Consider the following 17,297-nt stretch of genomic DNA (forward strand, 5'->3'; position numbering starts at 1 on the left):
CGTACATATACACTGTGCGTGTGTGTGTACCTTTCTCTATTATACACACACACATTTATATAAGAGCTTATTAAAGGTATAAAAGCTATACAGCAATTCAATAAAGTATATTTTTACCTGAATTCTCTTTCCACTGCATGTGCAGAAGGAAGCAGCTTGCCAGGTGGCTTCTTCCTTAACACTAATTCATTGTTACCAATTTTGACATAATACGTGGGGTTAGACTGTCCATGACTAAACTGTCGTAGAACGAGAGACTCTGAAAGCAGAAAATATATATAACTATTTTAAAACACCACTTAATACCACTGAACAGAAATTCATTACAAAACCTGTTATATAAAAAAACAGGGAATGAAAGTGGCATTACTGAGAAAGATAAAACAGAGTATAATGCAGTAAAAATATATTAAGTCCCTACCAAAATGAGACAGAAATCCAAACAAGATCTCCATGATGAAGTCCAAGCACAGTAACTATTAAGATCAATTTTAAGGAAACAGCAGGTAGACACATCAGTCTGATCTGGAGTGGAGGTATAGTGTTGAGAGAAGACCAAAGCTGGGTTTCACTGACCACTTGTAAAATAAGTAGACTGCATCTGCACCAGAATCAGCCCCATGCAGACTGGCATAGACCAGTACTGATCCATAGTCCCATGCTGCATTGTAATGCAGTAAGGCGAAATGTGCAAAAGAAGATCTATGCAAATGAAACAGGATAGGGAAATGAGGTCCTAATAATATACACATGTATGCTAGGTGAGTGTAGTCATGATTCACAGTTGTATGTTTAAGATGATGCGCACCAATGTGCACTTGACATTAAGAATTTCTGAGCTGCAGGTAACGAAAATGCTAAAAGCAGCAGCACAGCTTACAGTCTTGCTCTGAACTTCCAGCTCCAGACGGTATTAGTGATGTGGCATTTAGTTCTAATGCAAACATTACCACTATCAGCTCACATGAAATAATTTTACTGATCAAGAGATCTTTGATCATGGAGTTGTTGACATGTGTTGCTCACACACAGAATCAACAAAAATGCAAACCTGTGGATATGAAGGTATGTGCAAATTCTTTCTATTCTAGGTACAGGAATCTTTCAGAGACTAAGTGAGGTCACTCAAGGTATGTCAAAGTGCTCCGGGTACTAGTATACTCAAGTTACTTGATTTAATGCTTCTACATGTAAGGGGACGAAGTGGATGAAAAGGGAGCCCTGGATTGGGGTCAACTGCTAAATACACCACTAAAGTTCCTGCTTAAGACATGGAAGAAGAGGAACTAAAATTTTGAGGGAGTGAAAATGCTGAAATTAAACTGACTTTAGAAACCACTGAAGTTTTCTCACGTGGAGGATGGCAAAATGAACCATACGAATAGTGGAAGTCATGAACCCCAGAGGTCTCAGAAATTCCCTGGCTGTTACTGAAGCCAAACAAAAGAAGGGCTGAAAAAAGGGTAATGAGAGTTGGGGCCTTAAGAGGAGGCAGGGATGTCAGCATAGGAACAGTCTGGATTCTGCACCCCAGAAAGACATGATCCTGAGAAGGAGTCATTATGAACTTTCAGAAATTTATAGTTAACCCCATGCTCTGCCGAAGGAAAACAGCAAAAATGAAAATTTTGCAACAAGTTCTCTGGACAGGATGCCTGGAACAGGAGATTACCCAAGTAGGGAAAGACTTGGATCCTCCTTAGTCTGCAAAAAGTAATCACAGGAGTGAGGCATTTGGTGAATACCCTTGGGGCAGTAGAAAGGCCAAAGGGCAAATCAGAAAACTGAAAGTGCCAGGAAGCAAAAGAGAAATGTAAAAACTTCCTGAATAAGAAATAGATTGGGATATGAAGAAAAGCATCCTCGAGGTCCAGAGAAACCATATAAGCCTGAGGAAGCAGAAGCGTGAACAGAGTTTGAAGGGGCAATATCCAGAAAGAGGGGACCTTCAGAAAGGTGTTCAGATGAGAAAGGTCTAGAATAGGTCTCAAAGTGCCCTCTTTCCTGGGCAATAAAAACATTCTGGAGTAAACCCCCCTCCCCCTCTATGAAACAAACTTCCTGAATAGCTCCCTGACTCAAGAGATCCCGAAGCACCCCTGGGAAGAAGGGCAACTGCTCCTGAGGGGACTGAGGGATTCCCATAAAAAATCAGGGGGGGGGGGTTCCAGACCATGAAGTACCCTTGATGGATAATGGACAGAACCCATGAGTCCTGAGTAATCTTTAACTTAACAGGAAGAGAAAGGGACAGACTAACAGAAAGAGGAATGTGGTTGAAAAGAACAGGATAGTTAGACAGCACCTGGTTTGCCAGAAAAAGGAGACTTCTGGGGCACAGAAGTCTGGGTAGGTTTAGCAGGAGGAGCATGCTTCCCACCCTTCTTACCTTTGGGGGATGGCAAGACTGCCTGCAAACAAAGGCTGGCTTACTGGGATAATTTCTCTGAAATTTAGGCACTGGAGAAACAAAGAATAAGTTCCGGGAAGACTTCTGCTCTTTCCCTGTTAGGGACTTCTTCCCAGGTGGCTCACCATTCGATTAAGTGCAGTTATGATGCAGCAGATACTTCTTCTCAGGCTGCTGCTTTTGGCTGTATGATGAGGCGATATTCCTGGCTTCAGCTTCAACCTTTGCCTGATGACATTAAGGCTAAGTTGATGGATGCTCCTCTGGGCAACAAACACTTGTTTGGTGAAGCTGCTGCTGATTTAAGTCCCTTCAGGTTAAGGGCAAGATTTTACAGGAACTTATTCTTTGTTTCTCCAGTGCCTAAATTTCAGAGAAATCATAAATTACATGACAGGCCTGGTAAAGAAGGGCCAAAATGTACCTGGACATATGGGACTGATAACTGACAACCCTAAAAGCTAAGGTAGCAGAGATATAAACTTTCTTATCTAGCCTTCCCATAGTTCTGCTATCTTTATCAGAGGGGAGTAACTTAGTAGAAGGCAGTAAATGAGAAGGCTTGTCAGAAGCCACAGACACCACACAAGGGTCAGACGAAGGACGCCTACACAGAAAGTTACAGTCCTTAGGAACTGTATAAAACCTATTGGGTTTGTTGGGGGCAAGGAGCTGGGAATCAGGAGCCTTGGAGGCCACAAAAAAGGAATCAAACAAAGCACCCAAACCAGGAAGAACAGCAGAAGATCTAGGAGAGTCCATTTACAGGAGCTCATAATACCTTTTCTGTACCTCAGAAACCTGGGAACAATCTGATTTTAAAAACTCCATCATTCTAGAGACTGTGTTCCCAAAAGAAATTTCCTTGAAAGGAGTGCCAGGACTAGTAGATTCCTCCTCCTCAGACCCACAGTCTAAAAGAGAGGGAATCTGGGAGAAGTAGACAAGGGATTCCTCATCTGACTATCTTATCAGAGGAACCCTGTTCCCTGGGTCTGTTGAGGGGAAAAGATGACCAAGGGGGAGCTGGAACAGAAACTCCGTGAAGAGGTTTCAAAGCCGTCAAAAGCATTAAACAACCCCTGAATGAAATTCTACTATTCACTCTGGGGATCCTTAAGAGCTGGAGAAATATGTTTAGTTTTCTGCTTTTTCCTGCAAGGGGACATCCGCCTTATAGAACGTATTAGGCTTAGACCCCGGACGTCATCCAATTGTAGTAGTCAGGACTTCTTCTCTGACCAAAATTTGAGGAACACCCCTAGGTCCCTCAGAAATAGCCACAGCTCCACCTGAACATCCAAAGTGGATGTCTGCAAGCCGCCAAGGACATGCTTAAAGTTGGATCTATGCCAGACTCTAAAATGATCATGGCAGAAGAATCCAAAGGTGGAGCCGGGTGATCCTTTGGCTTTCACTTGCCTCAGAAGCGATATCCACCAGAGGCTGAACAGCAGAAGAATCTGGCCTAGATTTTTTGGCCTTCTTCATGAATGCCTGACCCTCAGAGCGGGAAGCTCCTTCCATTGTGTCTTTTGCTAAAAACTTAAGATGCTCATTCTCCAGATACAAGGTTAAAGAAGATAGTTGACTATGGAGGGTCTTAGGAACAAAGGCCTGACAAATTGAACAGGATGTTTCATTGTGGGAAGTGCAGAGACAAAACAAGCACTGCTCATGACGTTGTTTATAAGCAATCTGTCTCCCACACTTTCATTTACCCTTCTTGGATGACATGAAACTGCACAAGCAACAAAAACAAAAGGAGAAGATAAGTTACAAAAACCCCAGTGAGACACTTATCTGAAATGGCTTGATGAACCAGCAACGGAATGGGTATTTAGACCAATGATCAAAAGATGGCATTCAGACTGGCGGCAAAGCTGTTCTCAGGATGGTACATCCGGATGTCACCTTTATGCCTTACTCTATGCAAGGAGCATATGTGTGACATATGGTGTACCTTAAAGCAACCAAAAGGCTTTCGTATAGTGGCTGGACGTCGGGCCGCCCTTGGCAGGGAATCCCTACTGTAATGAATACTGTAACACTGAAATGGAAGGACATCGATGATGACTGGTACGACTTGGCTGAGGAGCTGTTCTTAGGACACGGGCATCACCATGATGAAGGAACAGTGTAGGCATCTTTGTGTTGACCTGCAGTACAAAAACCCTGATGGCCCCCTGTGCATATTAAGTGGTAGTTAAGCACCACCACCCCAAAAGGTATGGCAACCAGACATCTGTCTCCCCCCCCCCCACTCGGATATGTTTGGGACTGTTGTAACCACTGGCAAGTATTCTTGGATGTAACCTTAAGAAAAAGGTGTTTGCTACTGCCTACTTATTCTATTTCCGGTGGAGGTGGCAATCATCTAATATGACCACTGCTGTGTGGGTTTCTGCAGGAACCAGGGTAGGGCTATGCTACATCACCTCATGGTACATATGCATACGTATGTACAGATGTGTTCCCATGTTTAACTGGGACACTGTCTGCACCTTTATGGGCACTGAACACACGCTTCCAGAAAATAACACAAACACTGGCCTGTGACTTCTATTTGTTGTTCTAGCATCTTTCCATACAGTTATCTCAGTTCTCTTATTCCATTTCTCTTTCAGCATGAACAGAATGTGACAGTAATCATGATGTCTACTACAGGAGGCAGAAAAAGCTTGTGGTAAGCCACAGTTAGTTCCACTCATAAGTGCAGATATGTTTGACATTTTCAGTCCACTGTCAAAATTGATTCATTTTTGACAAACTTTCAACTGTCTCCTCAGTACAAGTCTGGATGATGGATATCCTCCACAGGTCTTGCCCTGCTGAATTTGTGGCTAAGGAACATGAGGGCCAATGAGGGTTAGAGTTCTTCAATGGAGAGGATAGTGACTCCTCACCACCAGGTAGCTTACCTGCACAGCCTAATGTGGCCCAGCTACCATGCAACAGGTAGTGGATGCTATGGTAGTACAGAGGGCAGCTGCATGTCCTGGATGAACCGACTCCTAGCACAGACTGCAGATTGCCTCATGCAGCCAGTCCCCCATAGGAAAGGGGCTGGCCAATATCAATTGGCATCCTGATTCATCACATAGTTATGGATCCTTGTAATGTCCCTCTGGGTCAAGATGGCAGATGGTACATGACCAGTAAAACTTCACCCTACCCCTAGCAATTTGTGTGTTCTCTTCCTCTTGTGTCATGCCTTATACCCTAAGCACTGTCAAACCTTTTCCAACAACATTCTTCTCCATTTTTAACTACACATCCCATGTTTCCCAATCATAAAATGTGCCTGCCTCCAATTGTCTGTTCCATGTATCTGTTTTTCTGTGCACCATCCTAACTCCACTTTCCTACCTTGTTTCCTATCCCCATAATTAAAAGTTACTCATATGCTCCCCATGGCGCACACTTCTATAGGTTATCTTTTTTGTGTGTGTGGCCCTTTGCTTGTCCTTCCCCTTACACTTAACGTTCATATCCATTTCTTTCCTTCCACTTTATGTATTTGACTAAAGTTCACATATATGGACACAAGTATTTCCACCTGCAGTGCTGTTGTGATTACAAAGCGTTCTGCAATGCTCTGTCCAGCCATGTCAAGGGATCCATTAACATGTTCTGCCTTCCTAATATCTGCAGTGCTTTATATTTCAGCAATACAGATCTGTGAGCTCATATTTTCTCTTCTTAGAAGATCACACTCTGTGTCACGTAACAACTCTATGACGTACTCCTGAGCTTCAGAGTATGGGTTTCACTGCACAGATGGGAGTACTTGCATAGTTTTACTGCATAGATGTCTACACTGTATAGTTATGGTGCTGCTCATTTACCTAGCCAGTAGTGCAGCAAGCTGCACAGGAGCTCAAAATGTCTTTATTTGGATATTTAATGACTCCCTGTTTTGCTGCATTGTGCTGACGAAGTGTCCAAGGCTTCAAAGAAGTGCATGGATCCCTATGAATTCCTGACCATGCCTCATAAGAAAAGACAAAGCAAGTTTAATGTCAATAATCATGACACAGGTCTATTAACATGGAATCAAGCAGACGGGCAACATACAGTCTTAGTTAAGGTAATGCTGTTATCAGCCTGCTTTGGCAAATACAACCAGGCCAAATGATAAATCAGTTAAGAAACATAGCTAATGGCAAAGTGGCTAAATTAGTTTTTTTCTTGGGAACAGGGCAAAGACTTCTACACAATCCAAATCCCTGCATCCTACTAAATTAATATAATAAACTTTAAAGTCAGTCCACCTGAAGGAAAAGTAGAAAAAAATGTTGCCATCTTCACCAAAATGAAGTCATCCAAGGAGTTGTGGGGTAGCAGCACAATAAGGAGGGAACTAAAGGAGCGCATTCAGTAGGAAGGCTTCCAGACAGCCAAGAAGACATTTCTGAAAAATGCAGCTACATGGAATCATGCTCCCAAGAAATGAAAACTATGTAGTAATTTATTGATATCATTTAATTTCTATGGATTTCAAAGTAAATTCAATTGACTCACACGAAATACTGTTTTAGAATCATACAATTTGGAAGGGAAATCTAGTTAGGAAAACACAGATGTCAGTTCTTTATCCCCATTAAGATTAGAAAACATTTCAACAGTTCATACATGCCTGTATCTCATTTATTTTTTAAAAAAATCATATTTACTTTATGTCAACTTACTTAACTCTAGTACAATGAATTCATATAGTGATTCAAAAATGTATTCATAAAATCTATATTATACGTGTTATAAACATTTTCTGTACTGATTGTTATATGTTGAAAACCGTGTCAATAGCTCAGCAGGTGTCACAATTGTCTTTGGTGCTCAAATATCAGAAGAGTAAGAGTTCTATTCCTACATCTGATGCTTGGATTAATTTTTTTTCCAACACTAACACTGCAGTGCAGTATGAGGGGAGGGGTGTTGCACTCCTGAGTGTACTATCTGTCGCATGAGACTTTAAACCAAAGTCTCATCTCCCTGTGCTGGTGGTGGTACCTCAGGTGGATGTAAAAGATCCCATGGCACTTATCAAAAGAGTAGTGGTACTTTGTTTACAATACTCATTATTTACATTTTTGTTTCAATATTTTAAAATATCATATAAAAATACAAACATATATATATATATATATATATATATATATATATACTTCTACAACATTTCTTTTACTTAAAATCTTGCCATAACATTAACTTAATATTCTTTAATGCAGCTTTAATTTATTTCATGATAAACAGCTTCTCTTGTTCTTCCTTTCCATATAAACCACAAACATGTCATACATATTTTATCAATTCTATTTCTCAATCGCTAATAACATATCATACAAAATTAACTCATCTTTTTAACTCCATTTTATTTTTTAATTTCTTTTTAACTAATTCCCAAAACATTTTCTCCCTTTTGCAGAACAGTAACTAGGGTGGGACAAATTGAGCAGCTGCCCCAGGTGCAAGTTGTCAGTGAGATGTAGATCGATTGTTAGTGCAATACTGGCATTTATTTTCATATTGCCATTTCTGAATGCTGGTGCAGAAATAAAAGCAGATACTGCAACTCTAACCCTTTTCTGTTTGTGCATGGTCTAAGCTACAGCAAGCTGCTTTGTAGCAGTTTTTAAATTTAGTAGAGCTTTTTTGTTAGTCCTACAGTGGGACTTTTTGTTCACGCCAGATATGAAGGTCATAAAAATAAGGGCTTTTTTTTTTGCTCTACAGCTCAATAGGAAATAACACCAGGCACTACATTAGCTGGCTATGGCTCAGGCTTTTTGCATACCAAACACGTGTTCTGGATAGTTTCTTCTATTTTACATACATTACATTTTCTCTTTCTTTCTTTAGTTTTCTTCCCTTTTGTACTGCATCACGGATTTTACTGGTTATTTAGAAACAGCTTCCACAGAAAATCCATCCATTCCCATACCACCTCAAACCTTTACTGTCTATCTCAAATGGCCTTTTTTATTTAATTAAATTTGTTAACAGGCAGAAAGGACTGCTCACTACTGACCAATTTCAGTCTCATCCCAGGAAAAAGAAGAAGCAATACAATAGACACAGTTTAGGTAATCCATAGAAGAAAACAAAGAATATTAAAACAAACATTTCCATTGTTGAAAAACTCTTTTGGTGTTAATTCCTTCTATGTCTCCACCAAATATTATTTATTTATAATCATATTATACCATTACTGCTCATCTTGCAAAACTTATTGTATATTTTCCACAGCCACATTTTCTTTCTATACATTTGCATATAATTTCTTCTAAAAATGTCTTCTTTTACCCTTTGTATTCAAATCCCAAAATCAACTGTTTGTACTGCTTTTGTCTGCCTCACTGTGCCTGTTAAATCGTATTTTGTTGCTGTTTTCATTGTTTGCAAAGTAAATGTTGCTACTTTTCACTGTTTGCAAAGCATCTCTTCTGTCTTCCCACTAAGCAGCGTTTTAAATAGCCAGTTTGTTTGCTGTTTAAAACAATCTTTGGTGTCTCCTTCATGTTTTGTTAGCTATTTAAAACACTATTTAGTGTCTCACTGCTGTTTTTCTGCTGTTTCTCGACTAAATCAGTGTAACTAGCAGCTGTAGCATAGTCCTGATACAGGTTTACTGCATTTGGATCTGCTTGTAGTGGCTGTTGTATTCTGGGCACATTTTCCCAAGTCATCTTTGAATATAAAAGGGTTGTTCTGGACACTTGTGAAAGAAGTGTGCTAAACTGGAACCTGTCCAGTGAAGGGTGATTGGTCTAGGGCTTGGAGTAAGCACCTTCACTGGTTCTTTTGAGGTTTAAGTTTTAGCTTCTGGTATTTAAGCCCTGCATTTCAGTAGGTTTCTGCTTGCTTGTTTGTCATGCAGCACCGCACACTGCCGTGCAATTGTGTGCCACAGCCAGACAGATAATTCGACAATTTTTCCCTTAGATACAGACATGGTACTTTAGTGTAACTCTCATCTTTAGTACATTACCAATCTAAAACATACTGTTAGTGAGCTGTGACCTATAAAAACACCAGCCAAAAACCCCGTCAGAAATACCTATCTAAAGAGGACCTCCTTGATCACTTCTGAAAGCACCCCCTTTGTGATAACAGTTCTTCAAACCTATCATTATGGAGAGTTGGACTACCCCTGTTTCTCCTGCCAGTCTGGTCGACTTAGGTCTTCTGAAGCAGTGTAGCAACTGCCTCATGTAGACTGACAACCCTCTACTAATAACTCACTCTAGTACAGAATGCGAGGGATGCATCTACACCAAGAATCTTGTATCCCTGCTCTCTCGCACTCAAAACAGTAACACAGAAGAGGTCATCAATTCACCCACCACAACTCAGGCACATAGTACCACTACCCATACACACACTATTCATACAAACGGATAAATCTACATGCACAGAGGTTCTCTCAAAAAACTTACCAAAACACCAGAGACCTCCAAAACACAAGATTGCTACAAGTAACAGTTCCCACAGCACCCAAGACACATAGCAACACCAGTGTCTCACCTACCAAGCCCTTAAGGCATAACAATCAAAAAACAAATGTTCTTGTCATTGGAGACTCCAGTGATGCACACAGATGTTCCACTCATCAGGTTAGATAAGGAGAAAGTCACGGTCAACTGCTTGTCCAGTGCCAGGACTTGTCAGATCATGCATTCACTCAGTTCACTCGGTTACAAGTACCATTATCACTCTGTCATAGTTCATGCTGGAGTGAATCACCGAAATGTACCTCACTGGCCATTATGAAGAGGGACATGATTGAGCTCTCTGAGTATGTGTTCAAGTCAGGTATGTCCCTAACCTTAAGCAGCATATTACCCTCACCTAGAATGATGCCACAGTATAAACAAAAAAAAGAGCGATTTTAATAACTGGCTTAGTTTTTGGTGTCATTCAAAGGGGATCCAGTTTCTGTCAGACTGGGATGACATGGTCGACAAACCTCGGTAGTTTGCCAGAGACTGTTTGCATCTGGCACCACTAGGCTTTCGGCTGCTGGCAAAGCCTCTTGCCTCTCCATAGTGCCTTTTTTTAGGTAATGTCTCAAAAACAAAATTGCCGATGTGAAAATTGCCAATCACAACAAAACAAGGGTTATGCTGCTAAACACTAGGAGCTTAAACCAAAAATTGCACACCCTGGAAGGACTTCTATCACTAGAAGATGTAGATGTCTGTGCAGTCACGGAACCCTGGTCCAAGGCTTCAGAGTACCACGGCCTTGCAAGGCTACAATACCTTTCACACCTTCCAACCATAAGATGAGCATGTGAGAAACAAAGGAGGCAGTGTTTCTACCTATACTAGAGATAAATTCCCCTCCCGACAAGTTAGACTGAACAACTCCATGGAATTACCCACAGTAATCTGAACTTGGAGTAAGACCACCATTCAGGTTACAGCTAGTTATAGAGCCTCCTCCATGAATCATGATGTACACGAGGCATACTTGACCAAACTAGTGTCAATCCAAATAATGCTCAACACTCAGGTCATGGGGGATATGAATTATCCCACCATCAACTGGGAAACTTACTCTAGCCCTAACTCACATGTGCAAAACTTCCTTGACTTTGTTAACTCAAATGCCTTGGAACAAACTGTTTAAACCCCAACAAGAGGAAGAAACATACTACATCTGGTCCTCACTAACATGACAAACAGATGCACCACCACAACTGTTGGACCCTCATTAGTTAAACCTGACCACAAATCAGTCCCTTCAAACTGGCACTAACACCAGAACTCACAAAGGGCAAAGTCAGACTAAAAAAACTTCATCAAGGCAAACCATACCCTCCTAGAGGAAGGTATAAATGCATTCCAAGCCCCAACCCAGCTGGAAGTGGTGATTACACCAAAGCTTACACTGAAGCTCTGTACAATCACTTGAATTAATGTATAGACTCGGCTGTTCCAGACAGAATCAAAGCTAGAGCCCCAAGTAAAAAACAAGCCACCCTGGTAGACATCCAACACCAACAAACTTTACAACAAATGCAAAAAGTTGCTGTCTAAGAAAACTAAGGCAAGGTCCCAACAATAAAAAAGCACCCTCCTTAGCCTTAACAGGCAAATAAGACATGTTAAATCCTCTAAGGGTAACTTTGAGAAAAACCTAGCAATCATATCCAAGGATAACCATAAGGCCTTTTACAGCTACATACATAGCCTAAAAGATGGGACCCAAGCATGTGCCGGACTAGTGACTAACGTTATCACATGCACTGATCCTGCAGAGACAGCAAACCTGCTAGCAGACAGATTTGGTGAAAATTTCACTCCCCTATCACCCCCCAACCTACATTAAAACTTGTCTAACGCAAAAGAAAAAACAGACTCTATGGGACCAGACGGCTTCCAAGGCTGTCTTCTAAACAAACTAACACAAGATCTAGCTTCACCATTAAGTAACCTACTCAATCATAGCCAATCCACAGGCTTTATTCCTGCGGAATGGAGAATAGCAACAGTTACTCCCCTCCACAAAGGTGGCTTAGCAACAGACCCAAGGAATTTTAGACCTGTAAGTCTAACCAGCCTCATCTGTAAGGCCATGGAACGTATCACGGACCTCATAAATAAAGACACAGGCAACCTCCAAACCCTGGATCTTGCCCAACTTGGCTTTGTCAAAGGCAGATGCTGCCTATTAAACCTGGAGGCATTCTTTGAAATGTGACCAGGGCCATTGATGAGGGCAAAACTGTGCACACAGCATACCTCAACTTGGCAAAGGTCTCTGACAAAATTCCACACTCATGCATTACCAATAAACGTAGTAAACTGAATGTAAACCCCTTTGTTGTAAGATGGGTTGCCAACTGGCTCACAAACTGGTTACACACTATCAAAGTGAGAGACTCCACATCAACCAGCAGACATGTCACCATCAGGGTACCACAAGGATCAGTGAAGGGCCCAAGTTCAGGCCAAAACTGAGGGGCTGTGGCTGACCAAGTTTGTGGATGACTGCAAACTAGGTGCAATTACTGAATCCCCAAATTATGTTGGTATACGTCCGGAGGGTCTTACGCACACCAACAACTGGTGTCTTAGTCACAGTATCAAACTGAATGCAAAGAAATGCATCATCATTTCCTTCGGTAAGAAAAATGTCCCTTCACACTATCAAATTAACCACAACACCCTATGTACCAATGAAGTGGTAAGGGATCTGGGATCACAAGTAGAATGCGACCTTAACTTTGACCACCGTATGTCTACTTTAGTAAGAAAGGCCTTCTATGTAGCACACTTGATTGCAAAGGCATCACCTCTAGAGCAAAGGAGGTTTTAACCCCTCTATACTTGTCACTAATCAGGCCCATAATTGAGTACTACACCCCTTTTGGCATGTACCATACAAAACACCTGCAGCAACTAGATAGACCTCAGTGGTTTCTAACAACGAAGATCAAGAGACTCCAGCATGTGCCTTACACAAACCGAATGAAGTCCCTGTCACTATGCTCTGTATCGTATAGACTTCTTGGTGGAAACTTATGCCTGGCTTACAATGCAGTCTCCGGCCCAAACCTAATTAACCTGTTGCACATCCATAAATGAAACAGGACTAGAGCTACCCATTCAAAGGACCTAACTAGGGCCTACGACTTGAATAGGACGCGATGGAGGGACATATTTGTCTCCCAGCGATTACTGTGTCTTTGGAATCGGCTGACAATTCATGTGAAGCAGAGCACCTCTATGGCACTGTTCAAAAGGAACCTGGACATGTGGATGGGGCACCGTAAATTCTTACCAAGGATAGCGCCAACAACCCTCCTGGACATGGGCAGTCATGACAAAATACAATCCTTGGTAATGACTACAGTATCTATGGTATTACATTGGGATGAAACGGCTAGGCTTGAAATTACCTCAGAGTTGATAGCCTAGTAACTTCCTATGAACTATACCTCACACTTCCCAAAACATGGGCAAGGACATCAAACACAACTACTGGATATTTCAATCCTAACGTTTATTATTCTTTCATATTTTATGAAAATCCCCTTTTAATTGGATTAAGATGTGATCATTAAATTATGTGAAAGATAATCAGTCAGTGGTGTAGAGGGACATGGTCCTGTCTAAGGCCTAGGCAAAGAGTTCAAGCAGCAGCTTGGATGTTTGATGGTATAAGCAGGGAGTAAGGGTGTGTCCATCATGGGATGGGGGGCTTACAGTCAGTGACAAAGACACACAGGTTGATGTTTCTGGTGTAGGCCAATAAAACAATCACAGTGCTTGCTACAAGTGGACAGGGCAATCCTGATGTCACTCACTTGCAATAGTGAGGGATCGAGCAGCACTGATGCCCATTACACTCCTTCTTTGGGCAGGAAAAAAGTGGACAGGGAGAGTGACAGAATCTCCTAACATCTCTTATGGCTGCCTGCATGACGGCCTTTCATAGTCGACCCCCTCTGCCTGATGATGGGGAAATGAATGGGATAACTGGTCAAAGAGGGGCAATGATCAGCAGGCAGCCAGGGCAAAGAGATGTAAAAATGTGAAAGATGACACCCATCAGTACAGTCTCCTTATTAAGCAGTAACATATGCCCCCCCTCCAGATATGCTGGTGTTCCCATATTAGATAGGCTTTTTTTTCCTAATACTCAACCTAAAAGTTATAATGTTATTTGAGGAACTCTGGAAAGTACAGTTGTGTACACTTACCATAAATGTAGATGTTCGAGTGTATTCACTGTTGCAGTCATTACATTAGGGTAATCTGCTGGCAAGGTTGCCCTCAGTTGGCCTGATTAACAAAGTCTTGGGTCCTGCATCGGTTGCTGTCCCTTCTTCCATGACGTCAGGTCGTCAGAGGTATAAAACATACAGCCGATGCCATTACATCAGTTTTTCTTTCCCCAGATGTCAGGTGACCCCCCAAATGGGGAGCAATATATATATATATATATATATATATATATATATATATATATATATATATATATATATGTGTGTGTGTGTGTATAGAATAAAAAACACAAAACATATACCTCCAAACAAAAGCAAATAAACCAAAAAGGCTTTTAAAGATAGTAACAGAAATGAGAGGTATAGTTAGAGAAAAACAGGGGGCTGGAGGGAGGGTAACCAGGACTGAAACAGTGAATACACTTGAACATCTACATTTATGGTAAGTGTACACAACTGTACTATGTTCTTCTTGTTTCACTGTTGCAGTCATTACATTTGGGTAGAATCCCAAAGCTATGGTTGGAAGGATGGATGTATACAGCATTATGAGCAGCTATAAGGCCCTGCAGGACAGCAGTGGCAAAGCCTGCTCTGGATTTAGAGAAGAGAGGTAAATGGTAATGTTTGGTGAACGTATGAACTAAGCTCCAGGTAGCAGCTTCTAGAATGTCTCTGGTAGGAACTCCTCTGAGAAAAGCTGCAGAAGTAGATGCAGCCCTGGTGGAATGAGATCTGATCCCCTTGGGGATAGGATTTACCATGGTGCATATAGCAGAAACGAATACAATGGCTTATCCATTTGGAAATAGTCTGCTTTGAAATAGCCTTTCCCTCTGCCCCCTGCAGCAAATGTCACCAGTAATTGTTCAGATTTCCTTAGAGATTTTGTCCTGTTTAGGTAGAATCTTAGTTGTCTGTGTACATCCAATGAATGCAGGATCCGCTCACCCTTGTTCTGTGGGTTTGGGAAGAAAGTTGGCAGATGAATGATCTGTTTAAGGGCCACACTAAATACCACTTTAGGCATAAAGGATGGATTGGTCCTGAGAGCCACCCTGTCAGGGTAAAAAATAATGAAAGGCTCCACTGCCATAAGAGCCTGTAGTTCTGAAATCCTTCTAGCTGAAGTGACTGCTAAAAGAAAAGTTGTTCTCCAAGACAGAAATTTTAGGTCCACAGTAGCAGCTGGCTCAAAAGGAGGTAGAGTGAATTTTTCCAGAACAAATTTGAGGTCCCATGCAGGAGTTGGTGCTCTCCTGGGAGGTCTTAAATTGTTGGCCCCTCTGAGGTGCTGCTTTAGCAGAGGATAAGAAAAGAGGGGAGGCTCTGTGTTGTAATGAGCTGAAATGGCAGAGGCATGGATTTTTATGGAAGAAAAAGATAGGCCATTGTGAAGCCTCTCAGTTAAATATTGCAGAATCTGAGGAATATTGGGCATTGCTGTGCTTATTTCCTTGTGCTTGGTTCCAGGCACAGAATCTTTTCCATTTGTCAGCATAAGATTTTCTAGCACTAGGCCTTCTAGCCTCCAAAATGACATCCATCACAGGTTTGCTGAGAGATGTAACTGGTGAAATTAGTTGATTAGCCATGCTGCCGGATTCAAAGTTTAGAGCTGAGTGTGCAGAATTTGATAGTTCTGCCGAGACACCAGGTGAGGTGTCTGAGGCAGGTACCACGGAGGAAGGTGTGACATATTGCGCAGGAGCGGGAACCAGTGTTGGCGAGGCCAGTCTGGAGCAATCAGAATAAATTTTTGGTTTGAACTGTCTGACTTTTAGGAAGACCTTGGACAGCAGAGGTACTGGGGGAAAGGCATAGACTGATAGGTTTTCCCAGCTGAAGGATAGAGCATCCACTTTCCAAGCTTTTTTGTGATGAATCCCTGTGCAGAATTTGTCCAACTGATAGTTTTGGGGTGAAGCAAAAAGATCTATGTCTGGGCTCCCCCATTTGCATATCAACATGCTGAAGATTTGTGGATCCAGTTTCCATTCGTGTGGGTCCATAAGATTTCTGTTTAGTTCGTCTGCCAGAGTATTTTGCTTTCCTGGCAGGAATTGACCTTGTAGATGAATCTGATAAGTCAAGGCCATGTTCCACAATGCCATGGCTAGTCTGCAAAGGGGGTAGGAATGTGTACCCCCCTGCTTGTTTATGTTCCACATGACTGTGGTGTTGTCTGTCTTTATCGGTAGTTGTCCTGGATGAAGATAGTCCTTGAAGGCTGTCAGAGCATTCTGTACAGCTAGCATCTCTTTCTGATTGATATACAGGTGCATTTGATTTGGGCTCCATTGGCCCTGAATGCATCTCCCTGCCAGATGCGCCCCCCCCCCCAAGCACAGTCTGATGCGTCTGTAGTCAGGGTTTGGGCGGCAGGGGGTGGAATGAATGACAGTCCCTTGTTTTGGTGGCAGGCCTCTGCCCACCATAGGAACTCTAGTTGCAGGCAAGGAATGACATGAATCATTGTTTCCAGGCAGTGACAATGTTGACTCCATAAGCTTTTTAGGTACCATTGAAGTTTCCTCATATGCAGTCTTGCATACGGAATTAGAAGAATGCATGAGGCCATGAACCCCAAGGCCTGCAGAATTTGTCTTGCAGATAGCTGGGTTTTTGTGGCCACCTGTTTGAAGTAAGTCATCAATTGAATTTGTTTTTATGGCCCATCTGGGCAGTTGTATTCAAGCTTGCACCCAGGAATGTAATTATTTGAGAGGGTACCAGTTGTGATTTCTTTTCGTTTTTGGTGTACCCTAGACAAGTTAGAAGCCTTTTTACAAATGCCAGATGTTTTAGAAGAGTGTCCTTGCCTTCTGCCTAAATTAGACAATCGTCCAGGTATGGATAAATTTGAATAATTCTTTGTCTGCAAAATGCAATTACTGGTGCCAGGCACTTTGTGAAGACCCTGGGTGCAGTAGATAAGCCAAAGGGCAGTGCAGACAACTGGTAATGCAAATAGCCTGCTTTGAAGCAGAGGTATCTTCTGCAAGATTCCCTGATTGGGATATGCAGGTATGCCTCTTAAGTCTAGAGTTACCAACCAGGCATCCTTGCCTAGCATAGGTAGTAAGTGTTGAAGAGTCAGCATCTTGAATTTTGGAATGTCCAGAAATGTATTTAGAATGGATAAGTCCA

General features: G+C 41.9%; 1 protein-coding gene across 1 annotated transcript in view; it reads right to left on the bottom strand.

Annotated features, from left to right (window-relative positions):
• ACAD10 (acyl-CoA dehydrogenase family member 10) overlaps positions 1-17,297 on the bottom strand; it is a 1,588,826-nt gene that overhangs the window by 1,177,297 nt on the left and 394,232 nt on the right. The window contains exon 7 of the mRNA XM_044068620.1: positions 118-259. Coding sequence (XP_043924555.1) covers positions 118-259 — 142 coding nt within the window. The remainder of the gene's footprint in view (positions 1-117; positions 260-17,297) is intronic.

Source organism: Protopterus annectens, chromosome 4.part0 (assembly GCF_019279795.1).
Source record: "Protopterus annectens isolate FY-2018-M chromosome 4.part0, PAN1.0, whole genome shotgun sequence".
NCBI lineage: Eukaryota > Metazoa > Chordata > Ceratodontiformes > Protopteridae > Protopterus > Protopterus annectens.